The sequence below is a fragment of the Cannabis sativa genome, unplaced genomic scaffold (genome assembly GCF_029168945.1).
Source record: "Cannabis sativa cultivar Pink pepper isolate KNU-18-1 unplaced genomic scaffold, ASM2916894v1 Contig3, whole genome shotgun sequence".
Lineage (NCBI taxonomy): Eukaryota > Viridiplantae > Streptophyta > Magnoliopsida > Rosales > Cannabaceae > Cannabis > Cannabis sativa.
This window is the reverse complement of record NW_026870039.1, coordinates 3,725,157-3,747,022: the sequence shown is the minus strand read 5'-3', so window position 1 is coordinate 3,747,022 and position 21,866 is coordinate 3,725,157. Positions and strand designations below refer to the sequence as shown.

Below are 21,866 nucleotides of genomic sequence, written 5' to 3'. Positions count from 1 at the left end.
TTTAGTAAACCTTACATTGGGTGCAGTAGAATATAATTACTCCTTCCGTTAAGATATATCGAGCCCTTGATTCCTTTCTGTAGCAGAGCATTATCAATATCTGAACTTGGATCTCTTTCTCTGATTCTTTAGTGCTGAAACTCCTTCTTGCTGAAAGTCTTTCTTCACGATCTTCCTCACTATGATTGAGGTATCACTTGCTGTGTGTGGGCACTACTCTAACACTAAGAAATTTCGAAATTGAAAAGGGAAGAAAGAGAAGAAGGTGGCGGCTAGGTATATAGAGAGAAGACTCAGGTTTTTCTCTGAAGGAAAAAGTAGAAAATTTAGTGTAAATTTCCTGAAGCCTTCACTATCTATTTATAGCATTCCACTAGGGTTAGGTTTGAATTATTTGGCATTAAAATAATAAAAATATCAGTTTGAAAAATCATTCCAAGTGGCCGGCCATGTAGTGTAATGGGCCTTACTTGGATTTTGCAGTTTTCTCAATTCTGCATCTGATTTTCTCAAAAACGCTAATTTTCTAATTCAACCATTTAAATGCCAATTCTAACTATTTAATAACTATAAATAATTATTAACAATATTGTCATTTATCATATTTATTAATTGAACCATACAAAGTATCATAATTAACAAATATGCCCCTAAAACTCTTTCTTTACAATTTTGCCCTTACTTAGTGAAAAATTCACAAATAGACATAGTCTAATTTGAGAATTATAATTGATTAATCAAAACCAATTATATGAGTCTTACAAGCAATATTATCTCAACTAGTGGGGGGACCATGGGTCTATATAACCGAGCTTCCAATAAGCAGATCAAGAATTTATAACCTAAATTCACTGACTTATTAATTCTTCGTTGAATCCACGCATAGAACTTAGAATTGCACTCTCAGTATATAGAATGCTCTATATGTTCCACCATATAGACACATCATTAGTTATCCATTGTTATAATCCTAATTTGATCAATGATCCTCTATATGAATGATCTACACTGTAAAGGGATTACATTACCGTTACACCCTACAATGTATTTTATCCTTAAAACACTTAACCCCGTATAAATGATATTTCAGCTTATGTGAAATGAGATCTCCACCATTTATTTTCGTTTGGTCAAGCTCGAAGGAGATCATCCTTTACTTACTATTTTCCAGATAGAAGCTATAGATTCCATGTTTATGTTAGCGCTCCCACTCAATTGCACTACCGTGTTCCCAAAATGTACGTATCACCCTGACCCAAAAGTAGGCTTAACTAACAAATCAAAGAACACGAATAGCCTTTCGAGATTGAGCCTAATCATAACAGGATTAAGATCATTTGATCTAGGATCAACTAGGCGATATTGACTTGAATAGATATTACGGTAAGTTTAATAAATCTAAGTCAAAGTTCAATATCGGTCCCTTCCGATGCATACTCCATGCATCCAACCTGAGCTTTACTTTAACCAATGCTCTGGAAAGAACATAGCATTTCTCCAAATGCAAGTAAACTCTGTTGTAGATTATCATATCAGTAAAACTATGTGTCTAATAAATCTAGGAAATTTTATTCACATAGTCATGTTTACTTTCCAATGTGTTGACGACACAATAAACATGATCAAGTATGTGAAAAGGGTTTCAGATGAATTCATACATTGTGTACATATAATCATGAAATAAATCATGTGAACCATGCAACATTAAATGTTATTTCTTATCTATATTAATAAGTAAATCTGATTATATTGAAATGAGTTTTATTTAGGGCATAAAACCCAACAGATACATCGTCTATAAGAGTTATAGAATGAGCTACACTTACTTTTAATGCAAATGAGAGATTGCATGTTGGGATTTATGCCATAAAAATAGTAATTAATATATGAAATACAATTATAAAATAAATGATATATTAATTATAAGAGTATAATTATTAAATATCAAAAAATTTCTTATTTGTATGGAGAAGGTATAATCTTGTAAGGATGTACAAGAGAATTAAGATTATACGATATGAATAAAATAAGTCGGCAATGTATTAAAGTATTGAGAATCTTTAATATGGAATTGTTAAGTACGATTTACTATACACTATACTTCTAGTGTATGTAATTTTGATTCGGATCACATATGTAGATGGACATATAGTAAAGGCACTGTGTATAATTAGATTATAAATGAATGAACCGATATGTAATAAACATCTTTCATCAAATTTGTCGTTTACCATATCACAATGATGCTCATTAGTAGATCAACCTGAATCCTGAGTATACATGAACTCCTGTTTGTGTTCATTATGTTCTTTGATTCACTCGTTAAAATTTCTCAGAGAAGATGATTCTTACAATTTCTATTTTGGGAACTTAAGAACATGAGTGGTTGGGAATATGTTATACAATAGTGGACTCCAAGCTTCCCTAACGAATCGAATATGACTTCCCTTATAGTTTCAATTCAACGAGTGCTAACAGTTGAATCTAAATCTATAATAAGTTATAGATTAACTATTTACATTGAATTAATGGTACATAAAAAATCAAGAGATAATTAGAAGGGTAAAATAGTATTTTTACCAACTCTAATTATGAACTAATAATTGGAGGGCGGGCTACTTATATTGATTATATTAATGGACTACAAGTAAGAATTCTGTAAATATGATTCTATATTGTCAAAGAGTGTAATTCCATATTTATAGTGGAGTATTAATGGACTTAATAAACTATATTAGTTTGTTTATGAGATTGATGGTAATCTTGGGTTTATTGGAGCTTTGAAATATAGGTCCATGGTCCCCAAGTTACCTCTATACAACACTGTCTATGGAAAGATTTATTTGACGAATGAATTTCGAGTGAGAATTTATTTCTCATAGAAATAAATTCTCAAAGGCAAAATAGTAATTTTAAAAAAATTATTGTTTTCATTAATTATGACAATTATAAATTGTATAATTAATAGTATTTAACTATTTAGTTTTATATTATAAAACTATATTAATTAGTTAAATATAATATTATTATTTAATAATATTGAAGATAGAAATTTAAGAGAGAAATATATTATTTTAGAAAAAATAATATTTATTTTCATCCTTGTAAAATAAGAACTTAATGAGAATTAATTAATTATTATTTATTGGCAGAATAAATAATAAATCTTATTTGTGGCAAAGTTGAGAAATTAATTTTGGACCTTAAAATATGGCCCACACGAATAAGGATATTCTACACGTGTAGGGTGACATATAAATGTCCATAATTAATTTAATTGAATTATTTTATTAAGTTAAAATAATATTTTTTTTTTGAATATTATAAAAAAAGTTAAAATAATATTAATTAAATTCAATTAATTATTTTTCAATTATTAATTAAATGTATTAAATATATTATTGGATAATAATTTAATTAAGAAAGATAATTATTTAAATAAAAGATCTACTGATATTTTGATATTCAGTTACTAGATATTTATATTTGAATTTGAATTCAGAATTTAATCAAACTAGATATTTATCTTTTATTTAAAATAAAGGATTAAAATAGTTTATATATAGCACTATATATAGAAATACATAGTATCATAATTATAGGGATATATAGTATCATAATTAAGCACCCATAAATAACAAAAAATAAACTGAAAGGAGAGAAAACATGATTGATATTTTCTCACTCCTCTCTCTCTCTCTCCTCACGCCATCTCTCTCTTCTCTAGTCTCAGCCACTTTCAAGTGTATGTGAGATTAATCCTTAATCTCATTATAGTGTCTCATGAGTTGATTACACACTGTAATACCTAAATTTGATCATATTTAAAATCTAATAGTCCACTATATTCTTGAGTGTTGAGGTTGGCTTAAAAGATCAAGATGTAGATTTTTCAATCAAGTTCTTGGATTGGATGTTCAATTGATATACGAAAAGAATCAAGGATACCCTAATAAGCATCAAGAGGTAATTGAATTTCTTTCAGTAGATTAGATTTAATCTATATTCATTATGTTGACACACTTGGACTTATGGTTCATATTAGATAAAAATTGTTTTATCAAAATTCTGCTTCAATCTGCTTTTATAACTCTAATATGGATCATAAAACCAACAAGCATAACACATTCAACGAAGAATTTTAATCTCATAATTATCTAATAAGGCTAATTATACATTCTTTTATTTCTAGCAAATTCTATTATTGAAAAATCAATTAAATATTGACAATAATTTTTTTTATATATAATATAAATGCGCAAACCATGATTATTATTTTATTACACATTTTTAACAGTATATATTCCGAAAGAATTCATAATAATAACAATAATAAAATTCACAAAAAACTCCCAAATATCATCAAGGGCACATATATAATAAAATTATAAAATGATAATTAAATGAAAAATAGCCTATTAAATTAATCGACAATAAATTTATCACAATTCTCATGTATTTACAATTAACAAAATTGACATGTTTAAACTCACAATAGATAATAGGTGAGTACATAAACATACAATTAATTATTCACTAATATTATTACATTATATAAAAAAAAAAAATCAATCATCTATCAAATAATGTTATGGCATGAAAAAAATTATGTTTTCATCCAGTGAAATAAACAAAAATAAAATTGTGAAAAAAAAAAAAAAAACCATTTAGTTCAAATTAACTATGTGATTATGTGTCAATTAACAATTTAAATTGACCAAACCCAAAATATAAATCAAAATGGTAAAAAATTTGGTCTGACTCTTCATGCACCCCCACGCGCCCAATTTTTTTTTTTTTTTTTCTTGGGAAAGAACTATTAAAACTACATGTAGTTTGTAATAAATGACATGTAGCTTATGGGAAAACAACATGTAGTTTATGGGAAAACGACATGTAATTTGTCTAGAAAAGACGTAGTATATCCATGAAATGATATATAGTTTCCAAAAAAAATGACATTTAGTTTATCAGCTAAGTCAAAAACGACATGCAGTTTATCAATCAACCCAAAAACGATTAACAATACTGAAAAAAGGACATATAGGGGCTGAAACCATACAAAAACGACAAGTATTTTTTTGATCGTCTTAAACCTCTTGATGGGCCATGCTGACCTGGTTTGACCTATTTATTTTGAACTCAATCACCGACCCAGTTAGATTTCAGCCTTCGGTACACCGTTTTTGACGTCGTTTGGGGGTTTCGGTCCAATTTTCATAATCTTTCAATTTCCCATACCTATTTTCGATAAAAAAAAATATAAAACCTGAAAAATATTTGACCCATTTACCACTATTAATAAAGCTTGAAAAGTTTGTTATTCACTGAATTTTTTACAAGAAGAAACATAAAATATAGTCTCAATCATTGATAAACTCAATACTCATCATCTCATCTGATTTTTTTAGCATTAAACACAAATCAAAAAAATTATGTGTCAAAAAATTTAGATTTGGAAAAAAAAAAAAGATTGAACCCAAATGTAAGCTCTAAAATCAAATGAGATGACTTTAGATACTAATTGTTAAAAATTACTACACAACGAGCATGCAATTATCAATAATAATCAATACAAACTCATGCTCATCTCATGCAAGATCAAATATTTAATTTTAAAGCATTAACTTTACAATTAGTAAACATACCTTATTTAATATTTGGTATTGAAGTTGTAAGAGCTATGAACCATTGTTGATTTCATAAACCTCTTTGATCTACACACATGAAGCAAAGCAAGAAAGTTTGGGTGTAATGAACACTACTCTTTCATTCTCTCGCATACCATTGTCCACACCCATCACACATCACCGTAAATAAAAGACAAACTCTTATATGAGAGATTATGGGGCTAATTGGGCTAATTGAGAGATTATGAGAGATTATGGGTTAATTGGGCCTAAAGGCCCAATTATGAGAGATTATGGGCTAATTGGGCTTAAAGGCCCAATTTAAGAGAATTATGAGAGATTATGGGCTAATTGGGCCTAGAGCCCCAATTTAAGAGAATTAGTTATTTTGGCACAATGGGTTAAATAAAAATGTTTTTAAGCGTGTTTATCGGTCCCGAACATGTTAGTACATTATGTCTATTTTATTATGACTTGATGATAATACCATGCAATACTAATTATATACTAATCATTATATATATAAATACTTAATTATGTTAGTTCACATAAATATTCTAACATAAAAAAAATCTAAAACAAATCCAAATTTTTATTGGGAAAAAAACAAAAAAAATAAAAAAAATAAAAAAAAGAAAAAAAAATTACAAAAATACTTTGGGCCGGCCCATTAAACATTTATACAGTCCACATACAAATATTTACAAAAATACCACATGCACTAAGCCTTCAGTTGTACAGAGCGAACCATGAAGGTAAAAATACCGCGACCGTTTCAAAACCGCAAAACAACCAAAATGAAACCAAAACGATAAAAATACAACTATTAATTCTGGCGAAATCAACTGGAAAAGAAGACCTGCAATGATCTAAACAGAAAATGATGAAAAAAAATTTAAAAAACTGTGAAGAAACTGAAATTACACATTTATTTTCTATTTTATTCGATCAAAATAACTCCCCCTAATATCGAAATCTATATTCATAAAATGTAGATCTGTAACAAACAGATTTGGAGCTCCCACCAAATCCAAAACAATGTATGATGTGAAAAATTTTAAAACAACCTCATGAATAATACATCTACGTTATATACAGTTGTATTTTGATTGATTACTGGTTTCCAATATATATATATTTTTTTTAGAAACACAATAAGAAGAGTAAATTCGAATTAAGATACAACCAGTTACGTATAAGTCTGTTTATTTTTTTTATTTTGGTTGCCTTATAGTTGCATTATCGTTTTATGTTAGTTTATATATTATGCAGGAATTTAATTTGACGGGGACTAAGAAATAGTAGTTATACATAGTAAGTTTTGTGCAAAATAGTTGCATATTAGTTTTAAAATGAAATAACATATGCAAGTAGCAAAACTATAATAAAACTACAAAACAACTGTATACAAACTAAAATACAGGAAAAACTCTTTGAACATCAACATCCATGGTAAATCTAATTGTTACCCATTATATAAAAATGGACAAAAAATATATTATAAAAATATATTCAAAAAAATACATACAGAAGGTGTTTACACTATTAAAAAACAATGAAAAAACTATTACAAAATGAGAAATAATCAAATGAAGAAATTGAAATGAAAAACAATAAAACATCTGGAAAAATAAAAATAGAAAAAAAAACAACAAAATGAAACAGAAATTAAGACTAAACAAACGAAAATGAAAAATCCATAAAAGAACATATAAATTAAACTAAAAAAATAGAAGCCCTAAAAAACCAAACAAAACAAAAAGAAATGTTAAAAGAAAAAACCTAAATAGTAAAATCGATAAACACAAAACACACTAATGTCAAATACGAAAAAATTTCAAAAAAGGGGGAAACCAAAAAGAAACCAAAAAAAAACCTGAGAGCGAAGACCACCACCAACTTGATTATTTTTTTAAGAAACATCTGATTTTTTTCCTGGGCAGCCACCTTCGATTTCTTCTTTGGAGGAGGTCGCTTACGTTTAGACAATGGAGGAGCAAAATCAGAGTCATCCTCCTCAACAACATGTCGTTTACCATTGTTCTATTAGCTAAAGATTTCAATCCCATTTTAACGCTTTTCTTTTGAACAGGGGAAGGAGTTGATGAAGAACGAGTTACAACTATATTTATATATGGATTAAGAGAAAAATAAAAGGATAGAAAATGGTTATGGGATTTGGTTAATGGGAGTTGAAAAAAAATTTGAAGAACAAAAAGAAGAGGAAAAATGGAGTTGGGATCATGGAGAAGAAAGAGTTCAGTTATGAAGGTTGATATTTTTTTTAAAAAAAAAAAAAAACTAAAAATAAATAGAAAATAAAAGGAAAAAGAAGAGAAAAAAAGAAGAAAATGATGGATGATTGATTGATAGAGGTTATAGTCTATTGACATGTAGTGATGCATGTATGAAATGTGTGTGTAAGTGGTAAAATTGTAATAAAATAAAGTTGAAGAGTAAAAATGTAGGCTTAGCCGTGTGGTAGTATTTTAGTAATAAAATATGTATTTTGTATTTTTAGTGTAAAAATTTTATTTTTATTTGGGAGAAAAAAAGAAAAGAAGAAAAGACCATGTTGAAATAAGTTATAATAAGTTGAAAATGTAATGAATTGATGGCAATCCCACTTATAGAAACCTCATGTTGTAACAAGAAAAATATGGCGGCAAAGAGGATGTACCAAAAATCAAAGAGGTTGTTAGGTATTGAAATTAAGTTGAGTGTTTTTTATATATAAAAAAAATGAGTCAGATACATTGTGGGGTAAAGTGTTTTATATTTAGAATTGGAAAATAATCACATAAAGTGACGAGGCTGAATTCAATAAGAGAGTATTATTGTATGGAACAATATATTGGCTGGAGAAAATAATTGGATTTAGATGGATTATGATGACAAAGAGTCCATGTGGATATGTTGGTACTTAATTGGCAACTTGGTATTATACAAATAAAACTAGGTGTACATACATCTGGTCTTGTTCTTGATCAAGGCACATTGATCCTCAGAAGTATCGGTAATAAATTTGTAAGGTTAATTAATCTTATCAATGCCTTATAATATGGACATGTTGCCAATTAGAATGGTATATGATAATATCATCCATGTGAATGCACAAACAATTTATAAACACATCACTCATTGAATAGAGTTACTTAGTTTGAATGGATACATGAGTTGCATCATTCATGTTATATCATGAAAATTTAAGTGAAAGCAACGGCACATTACTTTTTAGGTTCCAAAAATTAGTTTTTTCTTTTCTCCAGAAACTCATAACAAATTAATATGCACTAGGAGTGTGCAGAAAGTCATCTGATCGAATCCCAACCGACCGATTCAATTCCAACCGATTCAATAGAATCGGATATCCAATCATAATTGGATCGGATCGGATGCAAATTTTAAAAATTCAATTGGATCAGATCAGATGTTGGATGAGACATCCGATCCAATGGATAACCGAACCGATCCAATCCAATATCATCCAATGTCCATCTAATCATATTTAATATTTATAATTTTATATATTTAATTATTTTATTTAATATTTTATATATTATTTTATTATCTATGTTGGATTATTATGTTTTAAATTATGTTTTTTCATACATTTTTTTCTTTTTAATGAAATCAGCCTAAATAGTGGCTAAAATAGATTGGATTCATCCATTGGATCCATTGGATGGATCCAATCCAATCCAATAAAAAACCAGTTAAAGCATCCAATGGATGGAACCGATCCAATCCAATACATCCATTGGATCAGATCGGATCGGATGACTCAATTCAATTGGATGAGATCGGATGGGTCCAAATCCATTGGATGTGATCCAATGAACACCCCATATGTATGTTCGACACCATAAACAATTTTTTATAAAAAAATTACTTTTTGTTTTTACAAGCAAAAACTTACTTCTTGAAAATAATTAAGCACGTTTGGTCATGTTTTTAAAAAAAAACAATTTTCAAAAAATAAAATTTTTGATAACATCATAATGTTAATTTCTAGTTAAAAATAATTGTTTTTTAAAATATTTTTTTCTTTATTTTATCTCACTTGGTTTTTCTCATCATTTTCTCATATTATATTTTCTCTCATCATTTTCTCACATTATATTCTCTATCATCCCTTTTTTGTTCTCATTTTCTCACACGTCACTTTCTCTCTCACCACTATCTCTCTATTCAAGTTGGGTCCAAGATTCGTGTCTGTGTTCGAGTTCGGACCAGGGTCCATGGGCAGGTCTGAGTATGGGTTCAAGGGCCGGATCTGGGTCCAGGGTCTGGGTTCGAGACTGGAGTCTGGGTCCAAGTTCAGATTTGATTTTGGAGTCCAGGGTTCGGGTCTAGGTCTGGCACCAGAGTTCGGGTTTAGGGCCAGAATTTGGGTCGAGTCTTGATCATATCAGTGTCACAAAGTATTGAAGTGCTTTAAATAATAAAGTTCAAAAACTGTTTTGTTCTTATTTCTAAAAATAGGATTTCAAAAACCAAAAAGTGATCATAAGCTAAAATATAACCTACCTAGCTAAAAATGTGCTCGAATAATGCTGCAAATTTGACATATAGTATATATTGTGCCAAATTTGAGAAACATTTATTATGATATAGAATTTTACATCATCAGCTTTTTTCTTTGTTTTATGTCATTTTTATTATCTTATTAGTTTTTTTAGTTATAACATTAATTTATAAACTATTTATATTCCTTTTTTTTATTGTTTAACATAATAAAATTAATGATATTATTATATGTGTTTCTAAAAGGAGACACGTGGAATATTCAGTTCAATGTTAATCAATTATATTGGGACTGCTCAAAAAGCCCTAACAAGATAATAGGCCAGGACGATTAGGAAAGATGGGCCTCAAGACTATCTGAGCTACTAGGTAGGTATTTCCAAAACTAGATATCTCTAGATTTGGGAGGGCTTCTCACCCAAATAAGGAGAAAAAATAAGGATCCTTCGAATGAGTGTTTGGGATACATCCATAAGGGCTTTCGAAGAGACATCTCAGAAGCCAAGCTGAAGTTGATGTGGCGATTCTTTGACACCAAATCCCACTGTATTAGGGGTTGTCCCCTATGTCAAACTCTGAGAGTGTGTGTGCCACAAAAGGAACATCTCTTTTTTCCTACGGCCACTACTCTAACACTACAATATGCAAAGGCAGGGCACGCACGACACCTATCAACCTCAAATGGTCCTTTATCGTGCGGAGCATAACAGCCCCACGGGCTGGGCCTCAATCCGCATGCCCAAAGTCTGTGTATTTTATGTATTTACCCCATTAGTGAGTCAAGTTTACATGCCAACTATAGAGGGTCACGGATATTCCCGTACCCGGATCTTAGCTTATAAATACTACCTTATACTGTCATGCAAATGGTGAGAAAATTCATGGTGTAAACACTATATCAAAAAGTTAAGGTTCTTAAGCTTATCAAGAACATTGGTGTAATACTTCAAGGCTTCTTAGCCTAATACCACTGTTGCTTTAAATTATTGAATACTACGCAAGTATACGCAGTCAAGTAGTAGCTCACGCAAGTGAGGTCGAACCACAGGGAATTGGATTAATTACTACTAAAGTATACTTATAATTCTATTTGGCAAATCAAAAGTATTTATGATTTAAAAGAATTAAAGTAATTCAGAAAACTTAATAACACAAGTGAAAGTTGAGCAAGATGAGATAATAGGGAGGAGAATCCTGTTGTTTGTTTACCCAATTGTTAATGCCTAATTGCTATCCTATTCTTGAAGTGAATGACAGATTATAAAATTAACCTAGCTTTTTTCAGATCTTCTAGATTCTAAATCACATGTTCTCTAATTAATCTCTTAATTAAACTAACATGAAATCAGCATTAAGCAATAATCTAATTGTCACATAAGTCATGTGAATACTCTCGTTTCACATAAAACATCGATTATCCAATTTTAGCATTCTCAATTCTCACTTTTTAGATTTTGAATTGAGATCATAGAACATGCACAAGGTGATCAAGCTTACACATGGAATTAAACACAAATAAAGATAATTTCACAATCAAGAATGGAGGAATGGCAACTATGCATTAACTAGGCAAAAACATTAAACAACATTCATCATCCTCCCTAAATGGGAAATTTAGTTCAGAAATAAATCCATAACCATTCCTATGACAATATTCAACATAAATAAATTAAAGAGGAATAAAGAAAGAAACTGTTGGTGGATGAATTCTAGATCTTCACTTTGAATCACTCTGCTCTTCCTGCTGCTTCCTGTTGTGTTTTAGGTCTCCAAATTACTTCCCCTGACTTCCAATCGTAGTTTTCTATTTATATGTGATTTTTAGGGTTCGTCGAACAATTTTACCCCTGGGCCGTAGGGTTCTCGCCGCGGCCAGATAGACACCAAAAAAACTGCTTCTGTAACTTTTATATGGCCGTGCCGAGGGTGTGTCTCGCCGCAGCGACTGGAGCCTCAAAAATCTGGCTCTCTGCTTCATGATCTAGCCGCAGCCAAACTGTATCTAGCCGCGGCCAGAAATGCATCTCGCCTCAAATTGGTGTTTTCCTTGGCTCATCTCGTCTTTTACTGGACTTTTGCATCCCGAGACCTCTATTATTCAAAAGAACCTGAAAACATAGAAAACAAGCGTAATTCCGTCCTAAAACAGTGAAAAACGAACATAAAATCGATCCAAAATATAGGCTAAAACTAGCCTAACAACCACCGCCTCATGGACTAGGGTTCATTAATACCCAACCATTTAAAAACTCCATCTCCATCTCGCTTATTTGATTTATTTTTACTTAACATATTAAGTTTTTGAAAATCTGGGTAAATATTTTGGTATTTTCATTGAGAGCTGAGGAAAGACTTTGAGCCAAAGTGTATCTGTAACAATGGTGGCTACCAGAAATGTCATCACTAAGCCCACCGCCCACAGTCAGGACACCGTCATGGACGACGTTAACCCACCTCCCATAGTGCATGCCCACTAGGAACTGCGAGAGACGGGTAGACTTTTAAAGATGGGGGTTGTCCAGCCAATAAAGCCCAGCATCAGGAGAAATTTATCGGTGAAAACCCCATCGATGAAGATGAGAAGGATGACCGAGAAGAAGACCCTAAGGGCGAAGGTGACGGTGAGGATGATGGCAGAGACAACAGTAAGATTAAAGACGAGTATTACAAAGAGGAATATTATTATGAGAAAGATCTCGAGGTATATCGGATGGCTGAAGAACTTATAGTAGCTCAGCAAAAACTGGTTGCACAAGAAGATATCTCCCATCAAATGCAAAAAATACTAGTGCAGCTACAGGCTAGATTCGAGGCCCATAAGGAAACCTCAGAGAAGAACGCTCTAGAAGAGCCTGTCCCTAAGAAAAATAACCTCACAAAAAAGGCAAGCCCAGTTGATTTTGGACATTCTGGACCTGTAAAAGACAAGGGGAAAGGTGTTACAGGTGAACCCAGGAAAAGACTGCTCCACTGTTCCTAGGACTAACTAGCCTACAGTCAACCAACCTTTGTGGAAAAGGAAGGCTACCCCTGCCTGAGGGCCAATTGTTGGGTTTTATGCCCTAAATAAAACTCATTTCAATATAATCAAATTTACTTATTAATATAGATCAGAAATAACATTTAATGTTGCATGGTTCACACGATTTATTTCATGATTATATGTACATAATGTATGAATTCATCTGAAATCCTTTTCACATACTTGATCCTGTTTATTGTGCTGTCAACACATTGGAAAGTAAACATGACTATGTGAATAAAGTTTCCTAGATTTATCAGACATAGGGTTTTACTGATATGATAATCTACAACAGAGTTTACTTACATTTGGAGAAGTGCTATGTTCTTTCCAGGGCATTATTTAAAGTAAAGCTCAGGTTGGATGTATGGAGTATGCATCGGAAGGGACCGATATTGAACTTTGACTTAGATTTATTAAACTTACCGTAATATCTATTCAAGTCAATATCGCCTAGTTGATCCTAGATCAAATGTTCTTAATCCTGTTATGATTAGGCTCAATCTTGAAAGGCTATTCGTGTTCTTTGATTTGTTAGTTAAGCCTACTTTTAGGTCAGGGTGATACGTACATTTTGGGAACACGGTAGTGCAATTGAGTGGGAGCGCTAACATAAACATGGAATCTATAGCTTCTATCTGGCGAATAGTAAGCAAAGGATGATCTCCTTCGAGCTTGACCAAACGAACATAAATGGTGGAGTACTCATTTCACATAAGCTGAAATATCATTTATACGGGGTCAAGTGTTTTAAGGATAAAATACATAGTAGGGTGTTACGGTAATCTAATCCCTTTACAGTGTAGATCATTCATATAGAGGATCATTGATCACATTAGGATTATAACAATGGATAACTAATGATGCGTCTATATGGTGGAACATATAGAGCATTCTATATAACTGAGAGTGCAATTCTAAGTTCTATGCGTGGATTCAACGAAGAATTAATAAGTTAGTAAATTTTAGTGCTAAATTCTTGATCTACTTATTGGAAAATCGGTTATATAGACCCATGGTCCCCGCACTAGTTGACATAATATTGCTTGTAAGACTCATGTAATTGGTTTTGATTAATCAATTATAATTCTCAAATTAGACTATGTCTATTTGTGAATTTTTCACTAAGTAAGGGCGAAATTGTAAAGAAAGAGTTATTAGGGGCATATTTGTTAATTATGATACTTTTTATGGTTCAATTAATAAATATGATAAATGACAATATTATTTAATAATTATTTATAGTTATTAAATAGTTAGAATTGGCATTTAAATGGTTGAATTTGAAAATTGGCGTTTTTGAGAAAATCAGATGCAGAAAAGATAAAACTGCAAAATTGCAAAAAGTGAGGCCCAAATCCACTATGTAGGGCCGGCCACTTTTGTAGAGAATTTAAACTGATATTTTCATTATTTTAATGCCAAATAATTCAAACCTAACCCTAGTGGAATGCTATAAATAGATAGTGAAGGCTTCAGAAAAATTACACACTTAAATTTTCTACTTTTTCAGTCAGAAAAAACTGAGCCTTCTCTCTCCCTATCTTTGGCCGAACCCACTCTCTCTCTCTTCCTCATTGAGATTTCGAAATTCTTAGTGTATGAGTAGTGCCCACACACAGCAAGTGATACCTCAATCATAGTGAGGAAGATCGTGAAGAAAGACTTTCAGCAAGAAGGAGTTTCAGCATCAAAGATTCAGAGAAAGAGATCCAGGTTCAGATATTGATAATGCTCGCGCGTAAAAGGAATCAAGGGCTAGAAATCTGAACGGAAGGAGTCATTATATTCCGCTGCACCCAATGTAAGGTTTCCTAAACTTTATATGTGTTTATTTCATCGTTTTAGAAAGTTCATATTTAGGGTGTTAATCAACATACTTGTGAGTAGATCTAAGATCCTGGTAAAATAATTTCCAACACCAATATGATCCGCGGGCCAGGGTTGATTGGAATAGTAGGCCCAGTGCTCTGGTACCAAGGCCTGTCGTTCATGGATGGAGAAACTGCCCATGCAATTCTGTAAACCAAGGTGGGGAATTAATTTCTCCTGAAGATAGTTGGTCCACTGTAGATCTCCGTAATTACCTAAATGCAAAATGGGAAAAAGCTAGAGGCAAAAGGGGGAGGCCTCATGGAGATGATCTCTAGAACCATATTAATGACGGGATCCATGAGCATGAGCTCCCGAATAGTGACACCAAGCACTTGGAAGAGCAAATAGCTGCCCTGGCCAAGCTTGTAAGGAAACAAAGTGGGATCATCTCTAACTCAGAGGATGAAGATCTAGAACCCTATGCCAAACGGATCATAGAGACTCTACTACCATAACTTCAAAATTCCACAAATGGAATTATACGAAGCCAGGAAGGACCCATGGGCCCATTGGTCCAATTCTAATTTCTAGTTGTAATTGTGAGCTCTCACAATTTAAGCCTAAACATTAAAAAAGATTGATTTAATAGAAACAAAAGAGTTTACTTCTAGGGAGAGAATATTCCATGCACATATCTAAACTTAATGTCGTCAAACTTAATTAGTAACATTTTATTTATCAAATAAAGTCTTATGAATTCTTAATATAATTTATTCTAAATTTTCAAGAAATGAACACTGTCCTTCCTAGTTTCAATTCAAGACAATAAAGAAATATAAAACCTATTCATCTTTTTCGTAAAGAGTGTAATCAATCATAAGAGATAGGACATTCTTAATTTCTCTAAGCATCACTTCAGATGAGGCTCTAATTCTAGGAAACATATTTTAACAAAAATCTACGTATCACATATAAAACTATTAATGGAAATATCAAGCATATTAAAACTAACACTTACGTTATAGTGAGAGTGATCTTTTTAGTCTTCTGTATGTAAAGAGATAAGATACAGAAATATCCTGGTTCGAATCTCAATGTGAGCCTTAATCCAGCTCTCCCTCAAGGAGTTTCTCCACTATGCAAGTGTATTACAATCTGAGAATCACACGGAGAGAAAAGGACTCCCCAACCACCATGTTACATTCTTCTAAAAAAAATAATTGGGCAAGACTAAATTCTTTAATCGCCCATAAAAAATAATAAAAATAATGTAATAATGTAATACTAATTTTGAGACAAACTAAAGATAAGGAAATAATTATCTATATATAGCCTATAATACAACATTCACAATAATTTTTAAACTATATGAAATTTTTTTCTTAAGAATTTACTAATGAATAAAATTACCAAAATTTTAAAAAATAAATAAAAAAGATAAAAAAAAAAAAAAGATAAAATGTAGTAAAACTTTCCTAAGATGTAATCTCATTTGTTTTATATTATATTAAGATGTTTTTAAATTCAAAATGATTTTTTTTTTTGGAAAAAAAAAATTAAAGACTATATGTTAATATTTATTTATTTATTTTAAATAATGATGTTACTATTTATTGTTATTCTTCATAAAGCACACAACTATCATGCCCCTTCATCAAGATGACAAAAGTTTTGAGACTGATGTGTTTCGTGGATTTCGTGTGACTCTCAACTGTAAAATATTAGGAAACCCACTCAAATCAAATGCCTATAAAATAAGTAAATAAAGTAAAAGGTTTTCCAAATCACAAACCTAAATATATATGAGCAATGTTAGATTTGAGATGGCATACACATTTTTTTACACATAATGATACAATAATGTATATTAAATTTTTATTATATATATATTATATATAACACATTATATATTATTGTTATTATTATTCTTTGTAATTTTAGTTTGTTACTATTGTTACTCGAATATATACATAAAAAAACTACTTGTTTAATATTATAATAGTTCCTTTTTTTTAAAAAAAAATATTATAATAGTTCGAAAGTCATACAAATGCACCCTAATGAGAAACTGTTTCACTACTTGACATAATCAACAATTAAAAATGCTGAATAAAGTTTAAAACAAAAAAATTAAAGAATGAGCTTTTATCAACTTCCTTTACTAATTCAAAAAATTGAATAACGTGTAAAACCATATAAGACTGTATTAAATTGATGATTTTTTTTTTTCATATTTTATATGTATATATATGTTAAGTTTCACCTTTGTATGATATTTTACACTTTGGTCTCACAATTCATATATTCAAGATAACTTTTATCTGTTTTTCTAATGTGAAATTTAAGTTGATACCCCAATAAATCTTTCCTCAAACTAAAAACCACATACACATACTCGAAGTAGTCTTCCCTCCAGCAAAACCATTTTATGCTACTTTATACTTTAAATTTAACAATTTTAATAGTTCGGGATAAATTTTTAACGGCTAAAAAAATTCAAAGACACGATTTAGTACATGTTAAAATTCAGAGAAAAATTACGACAAATTATAAAGTACATTCCACTTATTATTATTATTATTATTATTATTATTATTATTATTAATTTTTACATACCGAAATATTTCAATTAAAAAAAAAGAATAAAAGAAAATATATTTGGTTGGGTATCAGTCTCTCACACACTCAACTTAACCATAGAGAAACCTCTTTGAAGACCGGAACAAGCATCTCCTTGTTCGAGTTCTGGCGGCATCTTCTTCTCAAAGGTGACATTTTCAGGTACCCATCTGCTCCATTAGCTTCTTTATCGGCTTGGTCATAATAGGATTTCATTGCATCAATTACACTGAAGTCTTGTCATAATATGTTACTGTAATTAGTTTTCGAAAGATTCATTTTTAGGTGTTTATTTCTGCTCTAGAATGGTTTCGTGATTGTAATTTACTATTTTGGTAAATGGTGTTTCGATTTTGAATGTGAACAAGTATCTTATTTATTTATTTTCTTTCTTTGCTGATCTTTTAGGGAAGTGGGTTTGTTATGGTTCTAGGTTTTATTTTGGGGATTTGCTTTGAATTCGGTTGTTATACAAACGTTGAATACCTTAGTTTTCTTGATCCCATGAACTTTCAAGTTATGAGAATTTTTATTTTTGGAGCTTATTCATTTTTTTTTTCTTGTGATTTTAATGCTAAGATAACTTTGGATAATATTTTGTTGGGCTGATAGAACTAATTGGTAAGATTTTATGAAAATTTTGATACAAAAGTCTCTGTGATTTTGATGAAAACTTCAGGAAACATTGCACTTGGTTCACTATAAGTTGTAATGAGGTTAAACTTTAGAATTGCACGAATGGTTTATGTATTTCTTATTCTTCATTTTTGTTTCTTATTTGCTTGAATTTATACTACTGTTGTTTTTTTTTTTCTTTTTCCGAGTGGCTGGAATGATATTCTTTGTTTTGGAATGAAGGCGAGAGTGATTGAAGGTGAGGGATAAGAATAGAAACTTCAGGATTATATCATGTTGAAGCGGTTGCCTAGTAGAAATCAAAGAACCAAAGGTTTTAGGGCGAAGCATGCCTTGCAGATTTGTCTGCTTCTTGGGGTCTGCTTTTGGCTAATTTATCAGGTCAAGCATTCCCATGATAAGAAGAAAGAATTTGATGAAAATGATGCGAAAACCACGATTAGGGTAAGTGACGGTGAGATTCCCAAGCTTGGGAGGAAGGATCTACATCCTCGAGAGGATATAGCTAAAGTTGAGAAGCATGAGGAAGAAGAGGAAGAAGAAATAGCAGTAGAGGAAGAAGAACAACATGGAGAAGAACGGGAAGAAGAAGAAAACAAGAGTGAGTCACAAGAACAGGAGGAGGAGGAGGAGGAAAACAAGAATGAAGATGCGGAAGATAACAAGAATGAGGAGGCAGAAGATGGTGGAAGAGGAGGTGGAGATGATGAGATAGATGAAAGTGACCAAGAGAGAAAAGAGGAAGAAGGAAATCATGATGAGGAGTTTGTAGATGAAGAGAAGGAGCGAGAAGAGGAGGGTGGTGATGATACCAAAAAAAATGACAATGAAGAGATTGAGGATCAAGTGGACAAAGAACACTCATCTGAGGATCAGGATAGTGATGGAGGTGACCAAACTGATCACGAGGCACGAGAGGAACATTACATTAGGGATGATGCATCCAGTGAAGTTGCTCATGATACACAAGTTATAAACACTGGAACTGAGAAAATAAGTTCAGAAAGTACAAATGAGAACACAGAAGCAAAAAATCTAGAACAGGATGACAAATCGAACAACCCAGAGGATGTTAAAAAGATTGAAAGCAATGCAGGATCAAAGGTGGCAGAAGGTGAAACTGGTGGGAATCATACTTCCTTGGATACGGTTTCTCTTGCACAGAAGGTTGATTATGATAATTTGCCAAATTCTTCCGATAACCAAGTTTCAATAACTATGCAATCTAATAATCGTCCGGAAGCAGGCAATTACTCTGAGATGGGAACTGAAAAGTCTGGCTCTTTTGAGCAGCTAAAAATTGAAACAAATGACTCTTCCCAGCAGAACATAACAGAGTCTGTAACTGATTCAGTTCCTGCTCAAATTACCAAGGATGTTGCAACCACCAGAGGGAGTGAAATAGAAGAAATTCCATCACTGGCGCAGACAGATAACTCCACCATTGGTTCTTTGGAGAATAAAATTGAATTTAATTCTACAAATTCAACAAAAACTGACAAAACGGATGGAGCCTCTGAAGAATTATCTGATTCGTCTAAAAATCCAGTGTCTAATGCTTTGGAACAGGTAGTAAGACCTGAACAAACACTACAAGTAGAGGATGGTACCACTTCAACAACGAAGCAGAATGCCGATGCTACTGAGAATGGAAAATTAGACAACAAAATTGATTCTGATGCAGAAGAGGACAGTTCAGACTCTACTGGTGGGACAGAGGAGGCAGTTCAACATGATCCAATAGATTCGTCTGATACCCAAATAGCCCAAGAAATGAATGAGGTTCGAATGGATCTCAGTACATTACCAGACATGGATTCCCAAAGGGTTGACAGTGAAGAGATTGCTGCAGAATGATGATTATGATTACAAGCCTTTTGGCTCTTTCCATGTCCATCCAAGGTCTCTCACACTTATGTTATTTTTTATTCCTATGTCCAAAGCATGATAAATTTAGCATTTTTTTCTTTTATTATTTTTTATTATATAGATTAACTGCGTGAAGCTGTGTCGCCTTAGAATCAACACTGCAGATGATTGTAGGCATCTGTATAACTTTTAATCTCAAGTTTTTACCATGTACTGCCTTTCTTTCTTATTTGCTTTTTCTTTTTTTCCTTTTGTCTGTGATGATTTGTTTATATTAGTAACTGTTCCTAATACTAACAGTACAGTGCTGAAAGCTAATGGTGAGATTGAAATTCGTTTGCCTGCTCATTGATCAAATAGTACTCACAATTTTTCACTTCTCCTTTATTGACATTTTCCTGTTATGTAAGACCTCAGTGTTTTATCATCGAATACAGATTTTGGGTATCTAAAATTTGAAATCATACATAATACTAAAAATGAGAATAAGTATGAAATGAAATAAAATTTAAAATGTATGAAAAAAATATTAAATTTGTTTTTATTTTGTATTAGAATTTTTTCCATTCCATCAAAATAGTAGAAAAATTATTATATTGGAATGACATTCTAATAATTTAAATGCAATTATATAAAATAATAGAATAAAGATTAATTCATTTTCATACCATTCGGCATTTTGTTTCATTAGTTCCAACCAAAAGCGCATGGGGGTACTACAATAGAAAATAATCAATTTGTATTGTATTCTTTTGTTTAGTTATATTTTAAACTATTTGAATGAATTTTCTACTATTTTAGTAGAATGATATTCTAATGTAAGATGAAAAAAAAATTTTTTTTTTATCAATTTTTTTTTTGTATATTAAATTTTATTTTGTTTTATTCTTATTTCTATTTCTTTGTTTCAATTCTTTCAAACTCAACGTATCATTAAGCATAAAAATATTACAACCTCTCTTATATCAATAAACCACAAGTGGATTCAGCTAATTATTTATAATTTTAAAATATAAAACAATTGAACAATGTTCAAATGTAGTTTTTTTTTTTTGATAGCAAATGTCATTTAGTTAATGATGAAGAAAAGTGTAAAATAGAAGTATCTTAGAAGCTCAACATTTGATTCGGGAAGGAGTGCGTTGGTGTGTGGGTAATGGTCAAGACATCAATATTCTCGATGAACCTTGGTTGCCTATCAAGGAGAACCCGTATGTTTCTTCCCTACATCTTGGATTGTTTAATGCTAAAGTTTCTATTTTATTATGTATTGATGGCTCTCGTTGGGATAAGGAAATCATCCTTGATTTGTTTGAGGAAACAGATCAAAGAATCATCTTTAATATCCCTATTCAAATTTTCAATAGCATCGACCACTATGTATGGTCTTTAAAAATTTCTGGCTTGTACTTAGTTAAAAGTGCATACTCTCTTCTCCAAAAAAATTGTGGTCGCTGGTATGACAATGAGGATGTTATTTTTTGGAAAAAAATGTGGGGATTAAAGCTCCATCCAAAAGTAAAAAATCTATTTTGGTGTGCAGCTAGGGGTTGTCTTCACACTAAGCTTCAACTTCGAACTAAGCATGTGGATGTAAGTTCGCTTTGTCCCTTCTGTCTTCAGTATGAGGAGTCTATTTTTCATACTCTGGTCACATGCGAAGTGGTGAAAGCTTGCTGGAACAGAGTTGGTATTGGCACCAACGTAGCCAGGAATATGGATTTTTTCGACTGGTGTGCATTCTTTTG

The 21,866-nt window shown here is 31.4% G+C and overlaps 1 protein-coding gene across 2 annotated transcripts; it reads left to right on the top strand.

The window, feature by feature from the left end:
- Positions 1-17,606: 17,606 nt before the first annotated feature.
- On the top strand, positions 17,607-20,466 carry LOC133033297 (uncharacterized). Of its 2 annotated transcripts, none has more exons than XM_061108011.1 (2): positions 17,607-17,775; positions 18,472-20,466. In XM_061108011.1, exon 2 carries the CDS (start codon positions 18,523-18,525, stop codon positions 20,104-20,106), a length of 1,584 nt encoding a protein of 527 aa, XP_060963994.1. In that variant the 5' UTR covers positions 17,607-17,775; positions 18,472-18,522; the 3' UTR covers positions 20,107-20,466. The 2 variants fall into 2 exon arrangements, with proteins under 2 accessions (XP_060963994.1, XP_060963995.1); XM_061108012.1 differs by having other exon boundaries at positions 17,638-17,775; positions 18,438-20,466.
- The last annotated feature ends 1,400 nt before the right edge of the window (positions 20,467-21,866 follow it).